The sequence below is a fragment of the Saccopteryx bilineata genome, chromosome 12 (assembly GCF_036850765.1).
Source record: "Saccopteryx bilineata isolate mSacBil1 chromosome 12, mSacBil1_pri_phased_curated, whole genome shotgun sequence".
NCBI lineage: Eukaryota > Metazoa > Chordata > Mammalia > Chiroptera > Emballonuridae > Saccopteryx > Saccopteryx bilineata.
This window is the reverse complement of record NC_089501.1, coordinates 23,161,510-23,188,491: the sequence shown is the minus strand read 5'-3', so window position 1 is coordinate 23,188,491 and position 26,982 is coordinate 23,161,510. Positions and strand designations below refer to the sequence as shown.

At 35.2% G+C, this 26,982-nt stretch overlaps 1 protein-coding gene across 2 annotated transcripts in view; it reads right to left on the bottom strand.

The window, feature by feature from the left end:
- Window positions 1-1,085: 1,085 nt before the first annotated feature.
- RSPO3 (R-spondin 3) overlaps window positions 1,086-26,982 on the bottom strand; it is an 87,894-nt gene continuing 61,997 nt past the window's right edge. Inside the window, exons 5-6 of one of the 2 annotated variants that reach the window (XM_066248425.1) lie at window positions 2,840-3,003; window positions 1,086-1,438 (exon numbers count right to left, since the gene is read on the bottom strand). In XM_066248425.1, coding sequence (XP_066104522.1) covers window positions 1,403-1,438; window positions 2,840-3,003 — 200 coding nt within the window. In that variant the 3' untranslated portion in view covers window positions 1,086-1,402. Of the gene's footprint in view, window positions 1,439-1,462; window positions 3,004-26,982 lie in introns of those variants that run through there. The other variant, XM_066248426.1, reaches the window with a different exon arrangement.

Below are 26,982 nucleotides of genomic sequence, written 5' to 3'. Positions count from 1 at the left end.
TTAGGAAACCAGAAAGACACTGTTACTAATGAGGACTTAATAGGGACGTCACCTAGAACTAACAGAAGTGTCACATCCTCCTCAAAACTGGGACTATAGTGATCCTCTCCAGCTTACCTTTTTTTATGTTGCACTTAAGAAATGGGGACCCAGAGCAGTTAATTTGCCAGTGGCTAACACCTGGGACTGGAACTTAACCATGCTGATAGATCAGATATCTCCACTCAGTAATAAATCAGAATTTGGAGACAAGAGCAGGAGTGTGGATCAGACATTGGTCAATTTATGTTCCTGTCCTCTTTTGATTCTCTTTGTACTAAGAATTTACCAGCCACCTATTACTATCAACAGTTTACCAGATTTAGAGACAGAATCAGAGCAGAAAGTTAATGCCCTCAGTGACCAGAAGTGGATCATGAGTTTTTGTTCAAAGTTGAGTAGACTGCCAGTATGAAGATCATAACAATTCCATGTGCCTAAAGCTCTATTATAAGCGGATTGAGAATTATAGTTAAAATTGATGCTACTTTTTGTTTGCATTTATATTTCACCCAATGTGTAAGTATTAAGGCTAGCTTTTATTTATTTTTCCTTTGTGATAATTCTACTTTTATTTAAGTACTGCATCAAGGATTTAGATGGTCTGCCATTGTCTGGAGGACCATAAGGTAAAGGTTTTGAGTCAAATCACATGAGAAGACATGATAGTCATGTGCCACCATTGTGTGTCCTGGTTTATTTAACCCTTTTCCAGCACGTGTACTCAGGTGTAGACCTTCCTGGTAATTTCTTATTGAAATAATAAAGACAATGATAAACATAAGAAGATACATAAAAATATTGTGGTCACTTATGCTTGACTAGGTAAGACTGAGGAAAAAGATGGTATTTGAATCAAGTAAAAACCTTAGAACATGGGAATATACTTCTGTCTACTATAGTTCTGTAGAAAAAACTTTGGTTATCCTTGGTAACATAAGTTGTAGTTGAAAAGGTAATTATTTTTATACATTAGAGATAGATTTACTTAGTTGAAACACTTTGTCTTATGTAGACGAGAAATACCAGAGTAAGAAACAAGAATACATCATTCAAAAATTCTGTATTTTGGAAGAGCAAAAGAGGAGTGGATATTGAAGTAAGCCAATCAGTCCACATGAACAGTGCAGTAGGTGGAGAAAGGGGGACCAGAGATAGGCAGGCAGAAGCCCAATTCACTGCAAATTCTTCAGAAATCAGTGCTCTTTAAGGGGTTAGGAAGCGTGGTGGACAGATCAGCCGTGCATCCTTCCCTTACAGCAGGAATGGTAAGGTGGGTCATAACAGTTTGTGCTGCACGCTGAGGGGCTTTCTCCTGCCCTGGCTGGCTGTGTCCTCTGTGAAACATTGGTGGGGCCTTCAGCTAGGGTGACTCCAATCCTTGAAAGAGGTCCACAGACTGAGAAAATATGGAGAAGAAAAGGCCAAATGTTCAAGATGCAGGAGGAACCAACATATTAAGAAAAGATGCTAATTTTTAAGCAATGAAGGGGTGTGACAGTGAAATAATTTAGGGAGGCGTATACCTCTATCACTAGATTTTTGTTGATTAAAATAAGAAAATAAGTTGAATAAATATCTCCTAGTCCTCTGTAAGTCTATCTCCATCGGCTAATTTCCAAAGGAGGATTTAAAAAGTAAACACTAAAAAATATAATATGTCCTGAATTACATAGGATACAGAATTCTCTTTTCTAATTATTGAGTCTCTAAGAGTAACAATTTTTCAATAAAACAAAGTGAACCAAACTTTAAAAACTATCAACAAATATATTTATTGTGGTGGCTTTCCCCCCTACTAGATACACCTCGTTAGAAAGTAGTATCCCTTTTTAGTTTCAGGTGGACCATTAAGCAGGTATTAAAATCGTTTCTCCCTCATTGAGAACAAAAACACATGACTTTGCAAACATGTTGTATTCTCCTTGTTCTAGTTTTTGTTTTCTATGAGATCAGAATTTTCTTGTAATAAGTGTGATTTTGCTTTACAGGTATGTGTTTACAGACTTCCATAACCAAGGGGTAGCAGAGGCTGAACCACAGTGCTGACAGAGACTGGAGACTGTTCCGGGTTATCACAACCCTTCACAGTTTTGGAAAGCACTTAAGTAATCTCCAACTCTATGGTTTCTTCCACACTTTGCCTTTCTCCAATCCCATACAGTATATTTAACTCTATGTGCATTCTCATGCTTCTTGCAGGACAGGATGAGGGCAATAGAACGGATCTTAAAACAGTTGTTTCTGTGGTGATAATTCTTATGATTCCAAATGCCAGGCCCTAACATCTGATCACTCTCTAGATCTCCTGGACAAAACAACACTGTCCTTGGAAAGTTGTTTCTTTCCCCCCGATCGATCTCTTTATTTGTCTTGAAGGGATACTGCATCTTTGAATTTGCAGACCTATCTTTTGCTTCTTAAAACAACAGCTTGAAGAAATATTTTTTCATAGGAAAAAGATGTTGCTTTTCCAGATGTCATCATTAGGTTGTTACAACTTATAGCCTATTGATAATTATGTACATGATTTCTTGTCTCTTAAAAATGCACAGAAGCACGTAACATAACAATTTTAAAGCATCCCTTCTTTGAACTTTGGGCTCTGTGTTGTTAACTATGCTTGTATGAAGATATAGCAACTATTTGGAATGTTGTTTAGACTGAGCTGTCACTGACACGTTGTCCATTTGTGGTCCTAATGGCTAGAGCACCTGTCCTGGGCATCTGGTTGAGATAGCAGCATCACGAGTCTACAACAATCTCATGGGACCCTCTAATGCACAGTGCTGATGGATACCGATTTCTGTTGTTTATCTTGGACCTTTCGCTTCTTCTGCTGCTGTTTATTTTCTCGTTGTTCTGGGGTTTCTCTGCTGGGTTCCAGACCTTTGTTATCAGGTACTGCATCCTTATTTTCTTCTTTATTAAGTTTTTTTCTTTTTCTTTCCCTTCCTTTTCTTCCTGAAATGAAAATATACACCTTTAAAAACATATTCAATTATTTTCTATTTGGTTATTCTAAGTTTTAAAAAATGAGTTAAATTTCTCTTAGGTTGCATACTATAATACCCATAGATATCAAATAGCTTCTCTTGAAATTATTCACTCAACTACTCTTTATTAAGATCATATTGTAGTTCCAGCAATGTAAACATGAAACACATATAAAATATAATGAAGCAATTAATAAATAATAGTTCTGAAAACTGGAGTGTTTTATTGTTATACATTTGGCGATGTTTTACATAATAGTTATTTATAAGTATTGAAATGTATTAATGAGTATATGTTATCTGGATTGTATTAAGGCTCTATTTTGTATTCAAATTTTTCCAAGTAGCAATTACATATTTGCAATCTGCCAATATATCTGTTTGCCCTCTTTTATTGTAGAAGAGATTTGATCTGCATACCAAATATGCAAATAACGGTTTATGAAGAATACTAGGATAACTATATGTAGTTTAACACAAATATTTATATATTGATATTAATTTCCATTGCAATTTCTACATGCAGGGACAGTGGGGACTATAACACAAATAACCTATAATAAGCTACAAAGGCAAGGACTCTTATCAATCAAAATGTGTCTCTATCAATCAAATGAGCAGGTTTTTATTGCATATATACTGGCTTCCACGGTGTTTGAAGTATGGATTTTAAGTCAGTTTTGCACTATGAGGCATTTTACAGAGTGGAATCAACACGACTTTGAAGGTTTTGATGAGGAAAGCCATTCTGCAAGGAAGACGGAGCCAGCATGAAGACCTGACACTCGTCCTGTGGGCACTGGAGAATGGCCGGCAACTGGAGAGGAGAGTAACGTGATAATGCGCTCGAACCTGGCACTGCATGGGATGGATTGTTTTTATTTATTTCTAAATCGTGAATTAACTGGATGTTTTTCTGTTGTGTAAATATTTTACATATACAATCGACAGTGTAAAATAATTTCTGAGAGCATGGTTTTAGTAGCAGCCATTAATACATATATCTCAATGAGAAATTACTAATTAATTCAATATTATAGTAAATGAAAACTAGAGACCAACTATTCCTTGAGAAGAAAAAAAATACTCAAAATCTGTATTCCCCACCTACTAAGCCATGCAACATTTGATATTAGTCTCTGCCTACAAAATGTTACTTTGGACAAAGGTATTTTGGAGAAATTATTTGCATGAGAGAACCAAAATATTTTCATGTCCTGAAATAGGCTGCAAATATTGAATTCAGTGGTTTGGCTTTCCTTTTCGAGAGGTCTGGTTTCAGAATCCCAGGGAACAATATTATTAATAGTGCATACGTGTACTCAGCCAATATAGTCTCCTTGGATTAATGATTTTATGCCACAACTAGTTTTGGCCGAGACTATGTTTACAAAAGCTTCCAGTTACTTTATGAAAACCTGCCTTGTTGGACTCAACATAACACACCTCCAAATCCTGGACTGTGAAAGGGACAGTTAACAAAAATGAGAATTCAGACCACTGTAAGGCACACATCAAATTGTTTTGGATATGTAAAGATGAACAAAAAGAAATGTTTATTAAGCCTAGGCTGAACTAGCTGTACACTGGTTCATGAATTCCATTTTTGTTTTCACTTAAAAGAACACTGCTGGATTGATAAGATTCCTATGGAAGAAGTCCACATTTTGTTCTGTCTTGGTTTTTGTTTTTCCCTATACTGGCTTTAATTACTTCACACTGAAGTGTTAACTTGCACTTGGTAGCTAAAAAGAGAAAAGTGAAGAGTAAATATACCTACTGAAAATCAAGCATAATCTAAGTATCATAAAGCTTCACAGACTGAAAGAGAGAAATGCTGGTTTTCAAGGTATGTGCTTGGTTTTCAGAAAGACCTGGCTGCAGAGGTTAGATTATATAATATTTCCATTTTGAGGAGTATTTTGGAGGTGTTCAAGTTCAACTCTAAAAAAAATAGTCAGTGAAAATCAGTCCAAAGTTTCATAAAAATTACTGACCCAAAATGTTACTTTTATGGAAATCATCCAGAAGTTCAGTGTTTGACATTGTTCTCTTGATGGTGGTCCAACATCTTACAGCTGTGATCCCAACCATAATGTTTTGAACACATAAGAAATATATTGTTTCTTTCCTGGTCACAGATTGATTTATATGTTTTTTAGCCACATGTAACAACATAGTCAACTTACAGCGCTTTTCTGCTTATTAGCAAACTGATATGATTATTTCTTAAGACAAGCAGAAACATTTTTGGAAGTAGCTTGAAACTCAGTCTTATAGTTTTATTATCCAAGGGATAGCTATTTAGTCTGGGCGGTGAGTGAAAGGGGAGGCTCTAGTCAAGTAACAGGAAACTAACACATTGTACATTGTTGTTGCCCAACAGAGGGCTATTGCACAATAGAAAAATGGGATTATTATTTTTTACAGGCCATGTGTTAGTGGTTGGAAACGCTAACTACCCTTTTGCATAAATAATATATTTTCCTCTAGTTCAAGAAATAAAATAAAAATGCAGAAGAGTGGCTGCAGTCCATTAAAAATTATGTGCAGTTCGGGAAATTTTGCAAGGTTTTCATTAGAAGGGAGTTCTTTTTTTTATTCTGGTAACTTTTCATTGATGCGGTCAATAGTTATTTTTATACTTTATTTTTTTGTAATTTTGCAAACTAAGCATTCCAGGTATCACTGTCTTACATATATGTTTTTGTATCACCACTCACTGATTATGCATGTGTGCACATGCACGCTTGCCCTAGAATTAGGCTGTAGACTATTTTTATGATTAAAAGAATTTTCATCTTTCCTTAATGTTCCAGCTATAAGGTGGTGTTTGGATAGAAACATCAAAAGAGAAATTGCCACTAGCAATCAAGTACATTCTGAGCTCTTGCAGAGAAGCACCATGGTGTACTGTTTAAGACCCCTGTCTTTAGAGTTAGAATGACATGGTGTCCAAATTCTAGGTCTGCCACTACCTTTTGTGAGACTTTTTGGCACATAGTTAAAATCACTTCGAATTAATTGTCTGATATTTAAAATGTGAATAATCATGCCTGACCAGGTGGTGGCTCAGGGGATAGGGAGTCCATGTGGGATGCTGAAGACCTAGCCTCAAAACCCCGAGGTCTCTGTAGCTTGACAGTAGGCTCATTCGGCTTGAGTGCGGGCTCACCAGCTTGGGCACAGGTTTGTAGGCTTGAGCTTGGGATCATAGACGTGATGCCATGGTCGCTGGCTTGAGCAAGGGGTCATTGGCTCAGTTGGAGCCCTCCCCCAGTCAAGGCACATTTGTGAAAGCAATTAATGAAAAACTAAAAGTGCCTCAGCTATGAGTTGATACTTCTCATCTCTCTCCCTTCCTGTCTTTCCCTGTTTCTCTCTCTCTCATTAAAACAACAACAACAATAATAATAAAATAAATAAAATGTGGCTAACCATTACTATTTGTTAAACTTGGTAAGGATTACACAAGACACTTGTAAAGAAGTTCCTGGCACATGTTAATCATGGATGAAATGAAAGCTAATATTATTAACTCATTACATAAACATGAATGAAGCCTCGGCTCCGTGCCAAAAATTGTGCTAAAACCTGGGGAAACAAGCACGATATGGAGACAGATACAACAGTTGTAGTCACAAGCTAATACTAAAATAGAAGTATGCACAAGATTGTGTTGGGAGCACAGAAAGGAGAGCAGTGAACTCTGCCAATGGAGATCGAGAGAGACTTCCCCAGATGGGTGATGTTTGAGCTGAGCCTTACAGAATGAGTGAGAATTTACCACACACTCATGGGGTGGGGCAGTGGGCAGTATGTGAACAACATGAAGGCATGCAAAGATATTAAGAATCTGGGGAGCTGAAAGTAGCCTTCCTTGGTTTGGTCAGGGTCTGTATATAGGATATTACCCAGAGTGGCTGGAATGGCATACAGGACTTGATTGCCATATTGGGAGTTTGTTCGGGACCAAGCGGTACTGAAAAGTGGAGAAGGGAAACTATCAGAATCTGAGAGCAGGGTGGAGTTTGGCTGTTTTTGTGATGAAGTTAGAAAGGCCAGTTTTGACGTGTATTTCTTATGTCAGAAACACTTCTGTAAATAATTACCCATAAAGGGAGTGTAGGCAGGCACTGGTATTTAATTTTGAAACTCAATGGTTAAGAGTAGCTAAAATCTCTGTTCACACAGCATAGGTACATATTATTTAAGACTTTGTTGTAAAACAGTATCACAGAAGTGAATCGTATTGACATTTTTGGGATTCTGAAATTATTTTTCACTGATACAAAAATAAGCTTCATTATATAAGCATCTCCTAGGGCCTCTACCGACCAGGTTTCCAAGAATAAATGACTTCAAAGAATGCAGAGCTCCAGGCTCTACTTCTGGAGATTATGATTCAGTAGTTCTAATGATGGGCCCGGGAACCTGTAGTTAATAACAAGTTCACCCCAGTTTATTCTGATGTGCAGCACATTTAAGAACCAAAGCTGTAGATCAATAAAAGATTCAATTTCCTTAAACATTACTCTCAAAATCTATTTTACATTATAGAGTTTCTCATTTAATTTATCTCTTTCCCAATGGATAGCATATATTTTTGACTTACTCTCACTACTAATTTTTAAGTCAAGTTTCCTGGTTAGATACCTTTTAAATTAACACATAGGTACAAAATAAAAACTAATTGCTGATTGTCTCTTAAAAATCTGTTCAAATAGACATATGAACTAAAAAGCATAAACATGTAAAAGGGAACAAAGACAGAAGGAAATTATCCTTCTGAATTATTTTTCCTAAGTTATGTATTATATATTCAAATTCCAAGTGAATATAAAACCTAAAGAAAACGCTCAATTACCCTTTTAAATGTAATAATGTTATAAATAAAAAGTTTCTATCCTATAATCACAAATAGAAATTCCTTATTGAGAGTTACTCGAAATATGAATATTAGCACATGCTTTTCTTGATATTTAGAAACCTGTTTAGAAAAGCTGTGAAATTCTTAAAAGACACCACTAAGGGGAGCCATTGAGCTATAAGTAACTTCCCTTCCAAGACAAACATTTTTTTTTCCCCTCAAAAAGCTACAAATTTATCCCACATTCTAAACTGAGCACTAAATATCACTGAATCTGCATCTCAGATCAGTTAAATAATTATTCTATTGAAATTTAAAAAAAATTCTAGGTCTTTTCCTTTTATTGGGTGTGGAATGAAATTCGGTTGGAAACCCACGGCTTTATGCCTTTAAAAAGGCACAAATGTAAAAATGTGGTTAATGATTTTTGAATCCAGAATTGGACCTGATTTTTATGTATAGAGGATGGAAATTCCAATTTTTGTTCTTTTTGGTTAAGATATCACTTGGGAAAATTTGCAAAGGCAGGTGAATTGCTACAGTATAACTTCTTCTGCAATTATGATCTATTGTGTATCAGGGGTCCCCAAACTTTTTACACAGGGGGCCAGTTCACTGTCCCTCAAACTGTTGGAGGGCCGCCACATACAGTGCTCCTCTCACTGACCACCAATGAAAGAGGTGCCCCTTCCGGAAATGCGGCGGGGGCTGGATAAATGGTCTGGGGGGGGGGGCCCGCATGTGGCCGGTGGGGTGTAGTTTGGGGATGCTTGGTAGATATTTATTTAAAGGCGTTTGAACTATGGGTTATATAAAAACAGAACGGCCTGATCCAATGAAGAACCAAGGCCAAACTATTTCTCAGCTATATTCTTACCAACTGGAATTGATTTGAGAAACACATTCAAACTTTTTGTCTAAATATTGTGTTTGTTTTAATAAGACAGAAATACTTCTTTCCTTACTATTATTTTACCTTAGACATGTACAACAATATGTATTTAATGCCTCCAAATTGAAATGTAAAGCTATCTGAATAATCTACTCCATCGTTTTGATATGACTTAATTCAATTACATTTCTATTTAACTTCCAAGATGTTTTCAATTAATCATAAAAATAATCTGGCATGTTATTACACATTCTACTAGATGCTGCTAATTTAAGAAATTACTTTGAACCCATTTTTTGCAAAGATAGTTCTGATCATTAAAACATATGAAGATGGAAATAGCATTTTGCCACCATTTATAAAGAACCAGCTTAAGAGATGCAGTCTATTTGTGTCACATTCCTTTGGAATTCTGAAATAAGACTGACCTGACAGCGAGACACTGATGGTGAATTTTAGGAGGTGACGGATACACCCAAGTATCTTAATACGCACTCAGAGTCCTTGCCTTTGGTGACCTGGCCCCTTGCTTATTTTGTTATTCGTTTCTATAGCCTCATACTTCTCTTCCTTTTCCCTCCTGTAGTTCACTTGCCACAATCCACAGTATTTATTGATCCCATATATTTGATACATTTACCTAAAATGCATTTTCTATCCATTGCACTAACCTTAACCTTTTCCTTCACATGATTATCTATGATTCTATTCTCTTTGACCTATAAACTTCCAATTAATAATCTGTTACATTAATCAAGATGATGACCTGGTGATCTGTTTTTAAAAATAGGAAGAGTAATGACAACAAAAATTAATAGACACTGGTAAGTACCAGGCATACTTCTAAGCAACAGCACCATTTCTACCATCTTTATTATAATCCCTATTTACCAGGTAAAGAAAATGAAGGCTCTTAACCCCTGTATTTTTCCGCCTCTCTATTATGTCTGGATAGAGCACAATGTGACATGGCATCCTTGTTTTATTTCACAAGTAAGCTACTGAGTAAAAAACAAAACCAAACCAGGAAAGTGTCCAAGTGTGAACTTATTAAATAGATGAGTTTCATAAAAGTTGAGGTTTAGAACATATTGAGCCTCTTGAAATTTGAATTTCCTGAGCAGCAAGTTGCCTGTCAGAACCTAACTGCATTTTTGTAAGCGCCATTCAAGTTACCTCATTCTCTACTCTCTTCTTTTTTATTGCACAAGTATATTTTTTCTGTATGTCTATGCCTCCCCAATCATATAAACAAACATAAGATACAATATATATATATACAATTTGAAATTATTTTTGTGGCATATATGTTAGAAACTTAATTTTACTTTTAAACTACCACCATTACATTTTGAAATCCTAATTATCAGAGATGTTTATATTTTGTTACATTTAATACCAAAAAAGAGAAGGAAAACCTGTATGAATTTAAAATCCCGCTGAAGTTTGAATGCAGTCCTGTCCATTCATTTTATAAAAAACATACTAAATATCAATAATCATATTTTTAGGATCTAAATTTCAAAGGATGTAGCATAATGAACTGCTTTGCCAAATCAAATACATTCCTTGTGAATCAATTATGTCAATAGGCCCATACAGATGTTTTTTCCTCTGTTGTTTCAATAATTTTATTATTCACTAAAGATTTAGGATCTAAAGTTTTGAATTTTAGATCCTAACTCAGCTGTCCTGACAGAAATTTCCACAGCCCTATCGTCCAAGGTAATTCCATTCTATCTTGTCGCTTTCATTGCCCAACTCTAGCCTGGACTTTTTGCATTCAAAGGGAACATTAACTAGAATTCAAGAGAAACTGTTAAAGTATTGAAGATTGCTTATTGGAAAGTTTTGCTGCTGTAAATCAGCACTAACAGAATAGTTAAAAGTACAAGGAGGAAAAGTGCCCAAAGATTTTTTACTATTTGTAATATTTACAATTTATTTATTATAAAAGTAAAGACTATACTGTATTCTATTATTTCATTTTACAATATTTTAAAACATATAGCATTACAATTTAATTTACATAACTATTTTAAGTTTAGTATTCTTAGTTACCTTATTTAAAAATATTAGCTGTCAATCTAGCTACAATATGCTATGAAAAAAAGTTTAGTATTCCTTTCTGTGGGCTTATTTCTCTTGAGTCATTGACCTTTTGATTGAAAGTTTAATTGAAAGTAGTAATTTCAGTGGTTTTTATTTTTATTTTTTTTGTTTTTTTAGTATGAAAATCTCTTGGCTTGACTTTGAAATTCTATCCATCACATTAGGTTATATTACAAATCTCTCAGGAACTAAATCACACACATTAATTTACGTGTTAAAAATTTCTTGACCTAAGCATGTTTGGATAATGTGTTTTGAACAAGATCTTGGGTCTTAGACAATTCTATCTATTGTATAAACAAGGAAATCTTACAATTTTTACTTACTATCAAAGGGCGTGTTGATAAATTTCACCTTTTAAATTTAGTCATATTTTGTTCATTACTTTGCCATAAAATTCATGACCAGTTTGTAAAATGATATTATTTCTCCCTTAAGAAAAAAATGATTCTGTGCATATTTTGATTGCATTATATACTGTTTACAAACTTCTAATAAGGAGACTTATGTGATGCTGCTTATCTGCATTTTAGACAGCTCTGTGGATGGCTCTACTGTTTTTTTTTTATTTAAATATATTTTTATTAATGTTAATGGGGTGACATTAATAAATCAGGGTACATATATTCAAAGAAAACATGTCTAGGTTATCTTGTCATTCAAGTATGTTGCATACCCATCACCCAAAGTCAGATTTCCCTCCGTCACCTTCTATCTAGTGTTCTTTGTGCCCCTCCCCCTCCCCCTCTCCCTCCTTCCCTCCCGCCACCCCTGGTAACCACCACACTCTTGTCCATGTCTCTTAGACTCGTTTTTATGTTCCACCAATGTATGGAATCATGTAGTTCTTGTTTTTTTCTGATTTACTTATTTCACTCCGTATAATGTTATCAAGATCCCACCATTTTGTTGTAAATGATCCGAAGTCATCATTTCTTATGGTCGAGTAGTATTCCATAGTGTATATGTACCACATCTTCTTTATCCAGTTTCTACTGAAGGCCTTTTTGGTTGTTTCTATGTCTTGGTCACTGTGAACAGTGCTGCAATGAACATGGGGCTACATGTGTCTTTACATATCCATGTTTCTGAGGTTTTGGGATATATACCCAGTAGAGGGATTGCTGGGTCATAAGGTAGTTCTATTTTCAGTTTTTTGAGGAACCACCATACTTTCCTCCATAATGGTTGTACTACTTTACAGTCCCACCAACAGTGGATGAGAGTTCCCTTTTCTCCGCAGCCTCTCCAACATTTGCTATTACCCATCTTGTTGATAATAGCTAATCTAACAGGGGTGAGGTGGTATCGCTTTGTAGTTTTGATTTGCATTTCTCTAATAACTAATGAAGATGAGCATCTTTTCATATATCTCTTGGCCATTTGTATTTCTTCCTGGGAGAAGTGTCTGTTCATGTCCTCTTCCCATTTTTTTATTGGATTGTTTGTTTGTTTGTTGTTGAGTTTTATGAGTTCTTTGTAAATTTTGGATATTAGGCCCTTATCTGAGCTGGTGTTTGAAAATAACATTTCCCATTTAGTTGGCTGTCTGTTTATTTTGATGTCAGTTTCTCTTGCTGAGCAAAAACTTTTTATTCTGATGTAGTCCCATTCATTTATCTTTGCCTTCACTTCTCTTGCCTGTGGAGTCAAGTTCATAAAATGTTCTTTAAAACCCAGGTCCATGAGTTTAGTACCTATGTCTTCTTCTATGTACTTTATTGTTTCAGGTCTTATATTTAGGTCTTTGATCCATTTTGAATTAATTTTAGTACACGGTGACAAGCTGTAGTCGAGTTTCATTCTTTTGCATGTAGCTTTACAGTTTTCCCAACACCATTTATTGAAGAGGCTTTCTTTTCTCCATTGTGTGTTGTTGGCCCCTTTATCAAAAATTATTTGACCATATATATGTGGTTTTATTTCTGGGCTTTCTACATATATATGGTCCACTGTTTCAAAAACCTGCGAAGCCTGCCTCGCAGATCGTCAAGTGTCTTCCATGAAATTCTGAGTTTAGTCCAGTCTTCTCAAAGTACTAAGGACTATGTCAAAAATGAATTGATATGTTTATCTTCTTTGTAACTCAAACCTTACCTCGTCTCCCTCCTCACTGTCCACCCCAACTCATTATGGCTGCTACCTTATATCTCAAGGTGGAGAATATGTGAGAAGCTATGGAATATTATGTCAAATATTTCTTTCATATCTTCCTGTAACAATCTATTTCATTAATTTAAATACTGAGAAAAACCAGTGAAATAGCCTCTTTAAAAATGCCTATCATACACATATTGGAAGATGTATGTAAGTAATATCATGGATAGATTCTTTCCCATAAAATTATTTAAAAGCAGAATACACAATGGTCATTCAGACCTTCTGTAGAGCAATTTCTTTAAAAAGTCTGGAAAAACTATATGTTTAATAGTTCATTATAATTATGGTTAAAAAAACTTTTCATGTTCTTTGTGATTAATTAATTTGCCTAATTTGTGTCAATTTAAAATTTAAATGTAACAACTTTATTTAATATGTTACTAATTAACAAATAAATTAAAAGTACTGCCTAAAGTATAGATGACTTTGAAAATCTATGTCTTAAAAACATTTGTTTCCAGTGGACTTTTATTTTCTTACTCTAAATCTGAGTTGACAATTATTACCTCAGCCCCAGAGACACATATTAAAAAGTAATACAATAAAGAATGCTTAAATCGGATGACCTAGCCAATTCATTTATCTTAGAAAAACCGGAAACTTCACTGGTATCAATATTTGATTCTGAAAGTTAGTAATAGTTTGATTTTTTTCCATCCTTTCATTTTTCTCTCATCAGACAGCACAGTGACAGTTTTTTATGTAGAGTTTAGAATAACACTGGTATTTGAATTTTCCCCATTTTTCTTTAGTTAGATCCATAGGCTCACAGTGCAGTCTTTTGTATTCGAATTACATGTTCCAGATTCTGTTTATGATAAATATCCACCAAATGCCCCCCCCCATTTTTTAAGAAAAAGAGAATCACTAAGCCAAGAGCACTGTCTTCATCTTTGATGAAATATAGCTTTCCAATTAACAGGAAAGGCCTTCATTTCAAAAGGCTGAACAGAATGCTACTTGAAAATTCATTCCAGCTGGTTAAATTGAAGTACTGAAAGAATTCCAAAGAAAGAATATTCTCTTGGCATTTATCATTTGATTTTCATTTGGATAAATTTTCATTTGCTCCAAGAACTTGTCTCAAAATTTTGTTCTTCTGAGACAGAAAAAGAAGTGTTGATAGCCATGTTTGACTGCGCTCTACTTCCTCCCTTACCCAAATTGTCTACTCGGTTGTATTGACAGGAGGGGATGGCCTCATACTTGCTGACACATTTGTAGTGATTGATTATACAAGAAATGTTGATATTATTCTAGTCTCTTTCATCATTTTATGCACTGGTTGCCTCTGCTGTCTAATTCTCATTCTACCATAGCCCACTCTCTTTTTTCACTGAAGCTTTTTACTGTTCTAAGGGGAGGGGAGAAGGGGGAGGAATGTAATTCTAATCAGGAATTACATCGCAGGGATGAAAACAATTACATCACAGGAGAAGAAAAAATACCAAGTATCTTACTTAGCGTACACTATGCCATGATATTTTTAGTACAATGTTGCATAGTTTTATAGCTATCATTAGATATTTTTAGCAATTTATTACCTTTGTAAAGCAAATATTTTTATGCACCTTTATTATATTCTGAAATGTTTTCACTCTGTTTCAGTTTTCTCTTTCCTTCTTTTTTGTTTGTTTGTTACAGACTCTATCTCAAACTATTGATTTCGTAACTAGTTTCAGAAACATAGGAAACCTCACTCAGCCTCTATTATAATTTGTAAAAAATAAGTTTTATTCAAAATATAAACAAGATTACAAGGGGCATATTTCATTTATGGAAGCTAAGGCAAGCTTTAAAATACTTTTTCTCTCCCACTCTATTTCTTGGTGAAAGTATCTGTTTTTTGTTAAAAAGACTTTCACATTCATTTCCATAACCAGCAAGATACAATAGCTCCTTGTAATTACTTCATCAATAGTGGTTACGTATACTCGAATGGAATACAACTGATTTCATTACCTTAAAAAATTGTGGCAGTTGGAAGTTTAATAATCTAGAAATATCAACCCTATAATTAGGCAAGATTAGTAAGATTTTACTGTCTCTCATTTTACAGCTTCCATTGTGCTTCCTTTACCATAGTATTGGAGTGTGTTAGCATGGAGGAGGAGAGTTGGGAGAGTAGACACATGGACAACAAATGTGTATGTATGTTTGTATATGTATACATAAATAAATATGCACGTATTTATTTATAGGTCCCTTCCCACCACAGATGGAAAAGTTTTATTTTCCTGGTTGATTTAAAAAAGTCAATGAAAAGACCATGGCCCTGTTTTCCAATTTAATTTTCAGTGAGTCTGAAAGGAGAGTCACTCTATTTACAGGAGCCTTCAGAAACTTGAATCCTTAAAATAAAAAGACTTTGCTAGGTCTTATGACTTTGAACTTTTTCTTATTACACTTATTTTCCATGCGTTAACACATGTATCTTCTCTATTTTTTTTCCTTGAAAACTTTCAAAATGTTGTGGGGTAAATAAAATATGGTGCTCTAATAAGCATCTGATTAATGTAGAAGAAATAAAAAAAATTGCTTTTGTTCTTCAGATACTCATCCTTCTAACTGTGAACTTTCAATACTGACTATCATTAGAAGCTCAATTTTCCTCTTGTTTCTTTGCTAACTAGTTCATTTTTCCCCATTGTTTTGATTAGATCCCTAACTGTATTATAATGTATTATCTACTGAATTTTTTTCTATATTTTAAGCCCTTTTGCAATTTGTCAGATGATAAGAACTGCTTCTATTATTTTGTGATATAAGGAAGAACAATGTAGTAATAATTGCATAGAGCATAAACCTATCTTTATAGAAATTCATTCTTAATTTTGATTTCCTATAAAAATATTCACAGGACAGATTATTTTTGGGTGAAGTAGGGTGAATAAGATTGGGGCTTATAGTGGTGGGTTACTGATTAATTTTGTGTACTGAGAACCTCAGAAGTATATGAAGCACACATACCTGGTCAGCCTTGCTATCACTGTTCCAAAGAATGTGGTAGCTTTGCCTTTCTCTTTGGCAAGAGTCTGTGCACAGTAGCTACTCAAAATACTTGTTGAAAAAATTAAATGAAAAGATGAATAATGCTTTCTTTTCTTGGTTTTATATCTGTCATTCTATTAGCAGAAGAGTTGGGGAAGGACAGGCATAGAGTTGCTTTGGGTGTTATTCTCACATAGACAAGCATGCTGTGATTACCCAGTAATTCAAACAACTGGTCTTAATGAGTCCATTATTATTATGGAGTCCTCAGCCAATTAGCCACTTCTTTTTCAGTATCAGCTTCACGTGGCTAAAGCCCACTCCAAAGAGTGCATTATGGTCTCAGGGAAATAATTTTGACTTGTCATGCTCTAGAAGATCATCTTTGGGACCAAGCCAAAGATGAAAAAGAGATTGTTCTAAGACTGCTTCAAGAAGAGAGCTTAGTAAATCCAGATTGCAACAGAGAGATTACAGAGGATTCTACTCTTTCCTCTTATTTTGAGAAGAAACTAATTCTAGAGCTGTTTGGGGGATTTGAAACGGCTTGAAAAGTTTCACTGAAGTTGGGAGTGTGGAGCAGAGTCCATCTTCAAGCCCAACGCTGGGAAACAGTGGCCTAACAAAACATTCCTGAGACTGGAAGATAAGAAGTGGGCAGGGAGAGGGACAGAAAGGGGAAGTGGAGGCAAAGAAGAGGGGACTTTGGATGATTGTGAAAAGTTTTAATGATGGCAAAATAACCTTTTCGTCTTGAAATTATCTTTTACAGTAGGAGTAAATGATGCTTTATCTGGTGGAGTTGGGAATGTAGTCTTCTTTTAAAGTAATGAAATATGACCCTGGCTCATCTTGGCTCAGTCTTGGGGCTTTTGAAGTGGCACTACAGTCTCAGAAGCCTGATTGCCTTTTGAATTTTGAATGGCTGTGGCTTTGGTTGTGATCTGTTGAATTTTGCTTTCAGTGGAACTCCACCAAAATGAAGGGCCACTGGGAACCATAATACAGCTTCTCATTTCAGAGGGTGCAGCAAGGGCAGAAATGGCATGTGCAATGTGATTAATGGCGAGAGAAAGTCCTAGAGAAGATTTGAGCAAACAAGTTGAAATTTAAAGAAATTGCGACATTTCTTGAAGGAGTGAACTCCGTTGTCATCAATTCCATGGAAATGAATAATTTATTGCTTAACTAAATATTTAAGGATCAAATAAGGTGGTCTTGAAAATAAAAAGGCTAAATGAAGTTTAAAAAACATGTTTTAAAGGGATAAACAGTTTTCATAATCCATACTCTTGGTTTTTATTTTCTTAGCAAAGTAAATCATCTTCTTGTAGGCCTACAAACCATATCAAGGTAGAACAAGGGAATTTTTAGGGAAAGGGGTAAGGGTCAGGAGGCGAATAAAAATACTGAAGTAAAAATATTTAAGGAAATCAGAAAAAAATTTAGATTGGCAGATATGTCTCTCTGCTGTGCTGCGGTTTGGGGAAAAGAGAAAGGAGAATCCTTTCTTCTCTGTTACACCTTGGCAACCCTTAATCAAATACATTTTGGGGGGACCTTGTGAACTCTGTTGGTGCTTTTTAGTTGCAGAACCTTGAGGAGTTAAGCACAAATCTCCTGGGCAGCCTGCCCTGGATCTGAATAGGTCTGGGTTTGAGTGTATGAGTTGGTCCTAACAAAAAATGATACCAGGGATTTCTAAAAACCAGCAAATATTTCAGAGATCACTGACTGGTCTAATAGATTATTTTCATTGCCATTTACAACACATGGGAAGCAGTTGTATTCTTTATGTGTGTTGATATATTTAACATTTTTTATTTATACACAAACTCAACATATTTCACTGTACTGGTTGTTAAGTATTCTGTAAACCATGTCTTGCATATATATATATATATATATATATATATATATATATATATATCCTTCAAGATACTCTTTGAAGGCTATTTTCTCCATTAAATCTTCCCTGCCATTCTCCAATAGGTGAATAGGGATGCAGTAAAGCACTGCTTCTGTGACCATAGATTCTGAAGTTAGAAAGATCTGATTCTCTGCTAAATCATTTGTCATTGTCTCTCCTCAAGGGTGGTTACTTAAACCCTTAAGAACTCACTTTTAAAAAATATGTGTTAAAAATTACATGTGACATTAAACTAAATATGAAAAGTCTGACCTGGGTATCAGAAAATGTGCATTCTAGACTTGGTTATAGTACTTATCAGCAGTGTGACCTTAAGTGAAGCCCATTCTGTACTTCAGATAATAAACTGAAGTGAAGTCCATTCTGTGCCACATTGATAAACTAGAATGAATGATTTTTATTAGCTCACTATGTGGGCTAGGTGTGAGGAACAAATAATATATAAGCATTAAGAAAAGGCAAAGACTTATAAAATAATATCCCCTAAAAGGATGATGATGATGGTTCCTTTGGAAACATAAAATGAGTAGAAAATGTTATTTTGGAAAATACAGCAGTCTTAATTTGACTAGGATAAAACATCAGGGGTACCTAATTCCTTTAAGAATTTTGGTGAAAGTCACCAACTCACTCAAGTCCATTTGCTTTAGTAAAATTTCACAAATTTTACGTCTTACATAGCTCCAAATGTCTTATACCTTCCTCTATTTCATTTGCTTCATGTCTCAGTCATCTCTAGAATGTATTTTTGCAAAAACCAGGTCTTGTTCTTTTGTTTGCTTCCTGTTGTTTTCCCCCTTCCTGCCAGGTTCCCTTCTTATAGCACTGAGAGCTGGTCTATTGGTCCTTTCGGTCTCTTGTTTTTAAATCTCTCCAGGGTCAGTTATCCCACAGTTTGGACTTCATGGTTTAGAAAGCCCTTCAGAATTCCACTCCAGCCTGTTTTATAAAGCATTATCTCTCCATAATTTGCCCTGTTTCTGCACATGACACGTCTCACTCTTATTTGATCTCTCATGCTTTTTGTTACCTTTGTGCCATAGACGCTGCTGTGACCATAGATTCTGAAGTTAGAAACATGTGCTTCTCAATGGAAAATTTCTATTTGGCCCAGAAGAGGCAATAACAACTCCCCTCCTGTGTTCTCAGAGCATCCTACCCATCTGTCTACCTTGCCATCATCTGTTTCTAGTCAACACCCCCATGAAATTATGAACTCTCAAATGAATCTCATATAGTATATTTCGTTATCTTTCCTGTCCTTTTCACTTCTAGCACCAAGCACGGTCCCAGGCATATAGCTGTTATTCAATACACGAAGTTGAATGAAAGGCTAAAAAGGTAGAACGTAGATCACCAGACTCACGCAAAGCTCGATGAGTGGTGATTCCACAAGGCTTAAACAACAAAACAGTTTAATGGCAATTTTATACATAAAAACACATTTTCTAGTTGGATATCAATTTATTTTATTAGATTATTTTTTCCTTTGTCACAATTACATAGCTTTGTCTGCTTCTTTATGTTGTTCTTAGTAAAGGAATCTTTGCTTATAGTGATAATGTGATCCAGTAAATAAAATTGTTCTATATGAGGCCTCGGGTCATTACATCACCCCAGCTGGGAGCAGTGAGGATACAAGGCTCTCACAGTATTGTCTCATCCAGCTTCCAATTTCTAGGCTTCGGTATGTCCTCTGATTAATATGCGTAACACATGCATGCATGCATTAGGGATGATAGATTTATTCATATTTTTTTATAGTTTGTTTACAAGAAAAATTAACTTTCCATTTTAAATCAATAAAAGATAGTTAATAGAGAAAAACAGAGAGTAACGAAAGATCTGGGCAGACTTAGCTGAATCTGTCAACAATTTCTCATAGAGGAAATCATCACTGCAAGTGTCTAGTTCATAAAAATGAGCAATGCCCATTAATGTTTGTCCTTGGCTTGATCTCTATTCACCTAGCATCTATTAAGAGAGTATTATGTAAATCAGGGGCCCTTCAAATTCTATGCAGCGTGACCCATTTTTCTGGAATAGTTCCATTTCTGAGAGGCAGACTAGTAGCCTCTCAAAAATGACAATGTGTCCTAATTCTGGAACCCGTGATTATGTTACTTCACATGGCAAAGAAAATTAAGATTGCAGATGGAATTAAAGTTGCTCATTGGCTGCCTTTGAGACAGAAAGATTATCTGAAATTACCCAGGCAGGCTCAGTCTAATTATATGAGTCCTTAAAAGTGAAAGAAGAGGCAGAAGGGTCAGAGAGATGTTATGTGAAAAAGACTCAACCTGCCATTTGTGGCTTTGAAGACAGAAGAAGGGGTCATGAGCCAAAGAATGTTGGCAGACTCTACAAACTGGAAAAGGCAAGGAACTGGATTCTCCCCTAGAGCCTTCGGAAAGAAACAGCCCTGCAGACACCTTGATTTTAGCTTGAATAGGCCTGCATTGGACTTCTGACCTATGGAACTATAAGATGATACATTTTTTCTTTTGTTTCAGACACTAAATTTTTGGCAATTTCTGACAGCAATCTAACACTTATACAAACTCAAACGTTGCAATGTTTTTTCTTATATTTCAGTCCATAAACATATGGCAATAACAAATGTAAAGACCAGAATCTGAATAGACCATCCTGGTCATGAACAGCACCTAGCTTGTCTATACACACTGTGAAAATACAAGTATCTTAATTTTCTTTCTTGAAATTTTAATCCAGGAAATTTTGAGAAATTAAATATATCGATGGCCAGATGCTAAGTAATAGGTCAAAAGCAGGTAAAGTGTCAGAAAAAAACCATATCTTATTTTTTCTTAAGCTCATACCTCTACTATGTATCTAATTTTGATGAGAGCTAAAAATTTGCTGATTTAAAAAACAACAACAACCCATCTGAGTAATTATTAGTCACATTTTGAAATAAGGTGGATCCACTCCATCTTATTTTTAGATAATATGGTGGTTATACTTTCAGTGTCAATTTGTGAACAAGAATTCCTATTAAGCAGAAATTCATCTGGACTATGTCATCTGCAAGATCAGCTTTGAGAGAATGAAAGAATGTGAAAACAGGGAGATTCTTTGAGAATGAAATTATGCCTTCTTCCATGCGCCCACACCAATGTGGTTACAGAACTTTGGGGAATTTATCCCAATGTTTTCTCTACTCTCGGTGTTCATTGCTTCAGCTCTTCCTATCAGAACCTCTTGAGGTCAGAAAGTTTTGCCCTTTTCAGAGAATTTTTTTTCGGCTGGTGAAGGCTTCTGAGCTAACCAGAAATCAAAATGGGATGCTGCATTATGTCAGAACTGCATGTTTAGTCTGCTTTCTTAGAAATAATCAAGAAAAGTTATATGTGAAAAGACACAGATGCTCCTTTCTCAGAAAAAGTTTCATTCTTTTGAAGTATAGAATGAAAAAATCTAGTTGAAATCTAGAATATGCATTTTGTATATCGGCACATATTTTATTATTTTCATTTATAAAAGCTCACAAAATATAAACATCTTTTGAAAAATTCCCAAGATTATATATATGCTATATATTTATATATATATTATTAATATTTATATACTATATGTAATGCAAGGCAATAAATGTTTATCATGTTAATGCTTACTCTTAGCCCAGAATGTGTTTCTTTGAAAATTGATATTTTACTATTTGTTTCACTTACAATTGAGCATATTTGCAGTGCAGAGAATATATGTATTAGATTCCTAATCATTTAAAACATTTTTTGAAGGGATGCCTAAAACTAAATTGCCTCAAGTTGATTCATTTTATTTTTTAAATTTCTGTGAGTATGTGAAAAACGGGCTCAGATTGAAACTGCTTTAAGAAATATATTCTGTTGTGAATTTTGTAAGCAAAAGGCTTATGTGGGTATCTGCAAGATTCTCAAGGAGTTGCCTGTGACATTTATAGTTGTGCATCCCAAATTATATAAAATGTCTTTGCTTGTCAATTGTAACATAATCTGTTTAAAAATATAGAGTGAAATATAGTTAGTTAACACTTTGCTATCTGGATGCAAGGTAACTACAAAGACTCTCTCGGAGGATGGGTGGCACTGGAAGAGCAGCTAAGTAAATACCGATTCACGTTCAATGAATACCAGTTTCCTTTTGCACTCCGTTTCTATTTCAGAAATATGTCAAAGAAGGACCATAACCTACAGATTATGAGACCAATACTAGCATTATAAAATTTAGTTTACCATTCTATTTTGGGGGAGAAAAAAAGGCAACAAGAAAATCCCAATAATAAAAACAAAACTTTAAGATCACCATTTGGCTCTCTCTAACTCCCTTTCCCGGAACAGCACTTAACAATGGACTTTTGAGGAAAAACAAACACATTTGTAAAAAAGTTTGGCTTCTTGTGAGTTTTTCTCAGTTTACGTTATTTTTTGTGTACATTATTTTTAAACTTTCCAATTCTTATTTCACCACTTCAGCTTTTCACCCAGCTCTGTTTATTTATTCCATTAGCTTGTGATATATGAATTTCATACCTTATCATTATTAATTCTAATAGAATATAGAGTTAAATTCTTATGACTGCAATAAGTTCCACTTCCTTCTGGCATGGAACTTTTGGTGCCAACCTCAAATCGGTTTCAGATTACATTTGCATTCACATCTCCTTTCTGACAAGGCACGACCTTCTGCCATCCCAGGACAAACAGGCAGCCCCTGGCTGCTATATGACCCGCTGCGCTTCAGGAGGACGAACCTCGCTATTGGCAGCTGCCTCGTGAATGTATCTCTTCTGTGCAGCTGAGAAATAGAGTTCTTATTGGTGAGCATTTGGTGCAATGTGGTAGCTTGAAAGGCTGGGAATTCGCATTTGTGATATATAAGCAGATTTTAGGTTCACTGGCTTATTCCCAAGAATTGGGTAACATGTTATAGTTTTTAATGATTTATTGGTTATTTGTTATTCTTTTAAATTCCCAAAGAATGAGAAAGCTATCCGGTGGGAACACTGACGTGAGCAATAGACTTAGCAGTCGCTTTCATAAGACATCAGCCGTGGCGCATCACATTAAAAACCCCAACGGCAGGCCGATCTTGCATCAGAATTATCCCCAGTTAGAAAAAGGCTCTCCATTAAGGGAGGACCAAGTTCAAGAAAAGTCTGGCTTAAAATGTAATGTTTGAGTGTCTCAGTAAGTGGAAGAGGTAGGGGAAAGGTACTGTTTATTAGAAATTAAAATTTGCTGCTGCGAGGAATCAAAGGGACTATTAAGAGTGTAATAATTCAGCTAGAAGAAATTCATTTTTTCAACAGGTGTCACTTGAACTAAATAAAGATATATGTTAACTTTTATTTGAAATTATATATATATTTCATCATTAAAGTGCATCGTGAGTTTTTTCATTGTCAAACTCTATTATCACAAATTCATTTAAAATTACTTTCTTGTGATTCCTAAGATAAAGTTCTTCCTCCTCCCCACCAGAAATTAAAACACATTGTGCCCGTCTCAAAACTTTTCCATCTGTTTGACCTTATTAATAATAGTTATGAAAAATAGCTGACCAAATAAGTGGGATTTTAGGACCCAAAGGAGCTAATAGTAAGAAGTGATATTTTAGGTGTACTCACAAGAAAGAAAATAAGTTCCCTGCCACTGGAGCTTCGACTCCTTTTGTAACAGGCTTCCACTTCAGCTTCCTTTTCTGCTTAGTCATTGCTTTCACTCCCACTCTGAGATTAATTGCGTGACCCTTGGAGATGAATGATCTTCCACTTAATCTTAGCCAATGCAATCTGGACAACCTCAGGATTGGTGAGGCTCCTCTTGGGTGGTTTTCATTTGTTTTAAGAACATTAAAGTATCCCATAAATCTATATTTATTATATTGGTGAGTAATCTACTATAATTAAATATGAAATGCTGAAGACAATGCTAAGGTAACATTGGGGTCACAAACCCCTTTTTATGGTGGTTTCATGGCTACAAAATACTCTGGAATTTGCTTTTGCATTTATGTCTGCATCTGCTTAACATTACATTCAGCAGCACATCCTTTTCAGCTGGGCACTTTATAAGTGTCTTAAAATCATAGTGATGTTCTCTGATCATAAATACATAGTGCTTATAATAAAATTATTTAAGATGAATCTTTGAATATGGTTAACAATACACTTATTCAATATAAGGTGTTCTCCCTCACCAGTATTAGAAAATTTGGTGAACTTGTCTTAAAGAATACTGTCTAAGATTATCCAGGTTTGGTATCAATCAGATCTGTTCTTACTAGTTTTTAGACTGAGACCAGTATTGAGATGCAAAAATCAGGCTGAGTCATAAACACAGGTCAGCTATAAATCCATGAATTTGGAACCTCTAATTGTGTGCCAAAATTGACCTTTGTCATATCATCAAGGAGTAGAAGGATTTAAAAAATTTTTTATTTATTTATTCATTTTAGAGAGGAGAGGGAGAGAGAGAGAGAGAGAGAGAGAGAGAGAGAGAGAGAGGAGAGACACAGAGAGACGAGGGGAGGAGCTGGAAGCATCAATTCCCATATGTGCCTTGACCAGGCAAGCCCAGGGTTTCGAACCGGCAACCTCAGCATTTCCAGGTCAACACTTTATCCACTGCGCCACCACAGGTCAGGCAGAAGGATTTTTAAATAGATTTAAAATAGAAACACACAGTCATTTTTAGAGGTATTTAAATGATCAGAAAGTATATATAACGTTTTCCAGCACTTTGTATCATTTATGTACAAAATAATCAATGTTTTCAGGCACTGTTTCTTTGTTTTTTTGTGGGGTTTTTTGTTTGTTTTTTAAAGATTTTATTTATTTTAGGGGAAAGAGAGAGAGAGAGAGAGAGAGAGAGAAAGAGGAGAGGAGCAGGAAGCATTGTTATTTGATAATTGAAGCAGTCACCTAACCTATATCCACTTAGCAGTAACAGATTAACCATATACAATTGAAGAACGTAACAGAATTGTATGACTTTCAAATATTTTCTGTAGTTCACACTAGCAGAGCTCTTACTTTTTTGAATTATCTGGATCTTCAATATTCAGAAAGATGCATTCCCCCACTCCCAACCCCCCCCAAAATCGACATACTGTGCTTTGAGACTTTATCTTCCAAGAGGGACTTTATTTTCTAAGTCAGACAAATGAACAAAACAAAACAAATGGCCATACCGGTAGATAAGAGATACTAAGGGTCAAATATAGAAATAAAACTACAAATCAAATAACTATAAACTGAGAAAATGCCTAAGTCAGAAGACAAGTGAATTATAAAGTGTAAAGAGAATGACAAAGTGAGCATTGAATATTTTCAGTAAGCTGGGAAAATCGCTTTTTTTTTTCATATAAAATGTGCTATAAAATCTATTCACTAGAAAGTTTTAAAATTGAATAAATATCCATGCATTTGTGTCTAAAGTCAGAGATACAAATGAAAACATCCTTAGAGTTCCTCACACATACTATTTCCTGGCTAGTTTCAAAAGTTAAGATAAAATTGCCCTGAGATAGAAAGTTGCTCTATAAATCTAAACACTATTTTTGCCAGCTACCCCGCAAAAGTGGCTTAGGAAAATTTGACTAAGTACTTCAAATGGAAATTTATTGCATAGCTGAGAATAAATGAAAATAGCTAATAAAATAGGCTTTATTTAAAAAATGTGTTGGCGACTACATTTCCAGTTCTCTGACTCCAAATGCATTATTTTTAATTACTGTGTAACACACACATATTTAGTCTTTGAGGACAATATTCCACATTCTATTGGTCCTAGAGAATACAGTGGCAGTGAGGTCAATCTGAAAAGCAGTGGTCCTCATCTTCCCATAGGAAAACAGCAGCACACTAAAATCAGCTCAGAGGCAGTTTCCTAATGCATCCATTACCCCGATTTCTCAACATCGCACGTTTCTTTTGCTTTCCTCACACCTCTTGTTTTTTTCCTGATGGAAGCATACCCACTATTGTAAAACGAGGCTAAATTAAGTGTTTGTAATAATACACAGGCAATAATGCCAAAATGGCAACCACCAATTTTCTATTTCCATCAGAACATCCTCGAATTTGAAAAAAAAAAAATTTAATTATGTTTCAACTGCTTTAGAAGGTTTAATAAACTGCTAGTAGGTTTTTACCACATCTTAATTCTAAAAACCTGTATATAATTTAAAGGAAACATATCCATGTGTTTCTGACTAACTTGCCATTAAGCTTATTTTGTGAGCTCAATTTCTTGTCTAAAAAATATTTAAAAGCCTCTTTAAATTTTTAAGCCTTTGCTAAGAGCAACGCATTACAAACACACACCATTAAAAAGGGGGTCGGCATTTGACATCCCAAACTGAAGTCTGTAAATAGCATCTAATAACATTACTACAGGAAATAAATGCACCCATCTTTTGGCTCACTGCCCTCTGTTTGCCACCTTGGAGAGAAGCAAGTCGTACGTTTACAATGTTGACATGAAACGCTAACTCTGACAGCAGTCTCCCGTTTCTAAGGTTAAGCTACGATATCCTAGGACGAATTCTGCACCATTGCCTTAGCTTCCATCTCACGTGCCTTCAGCAGATGTCTACAGCAATTGAGAGCAGCATTTGATTTTTCCATATAGTCGTGAGTTCCCAAAGAACAAACCAAAAGTCATGCTGCATCTGCTTTATTCGCACATGCACATTGTGTTCTCTCTTGGAACTCTATCCACTTACAGCTTGCTTCAGGCTTGGAAGCCTCCTGGGGTTGGAACTTTGCTCCATGTCTGGCATATCCACCGACTCACATGACACTTAGGAAACCATATATACAGTACTTCATAAATTGAGTTGAAAATCTGAACCTTTGAAATACACTTTTTGGTAAATTTCATTTTTGTGTCTTCAGTGTTATTTTATATAGTAGTTGGAAGGGGTATTAATTTTCAGGACCTTTTAAAAAGCCAAACAAAGATCTTTATTGGAATCCACATTTAAA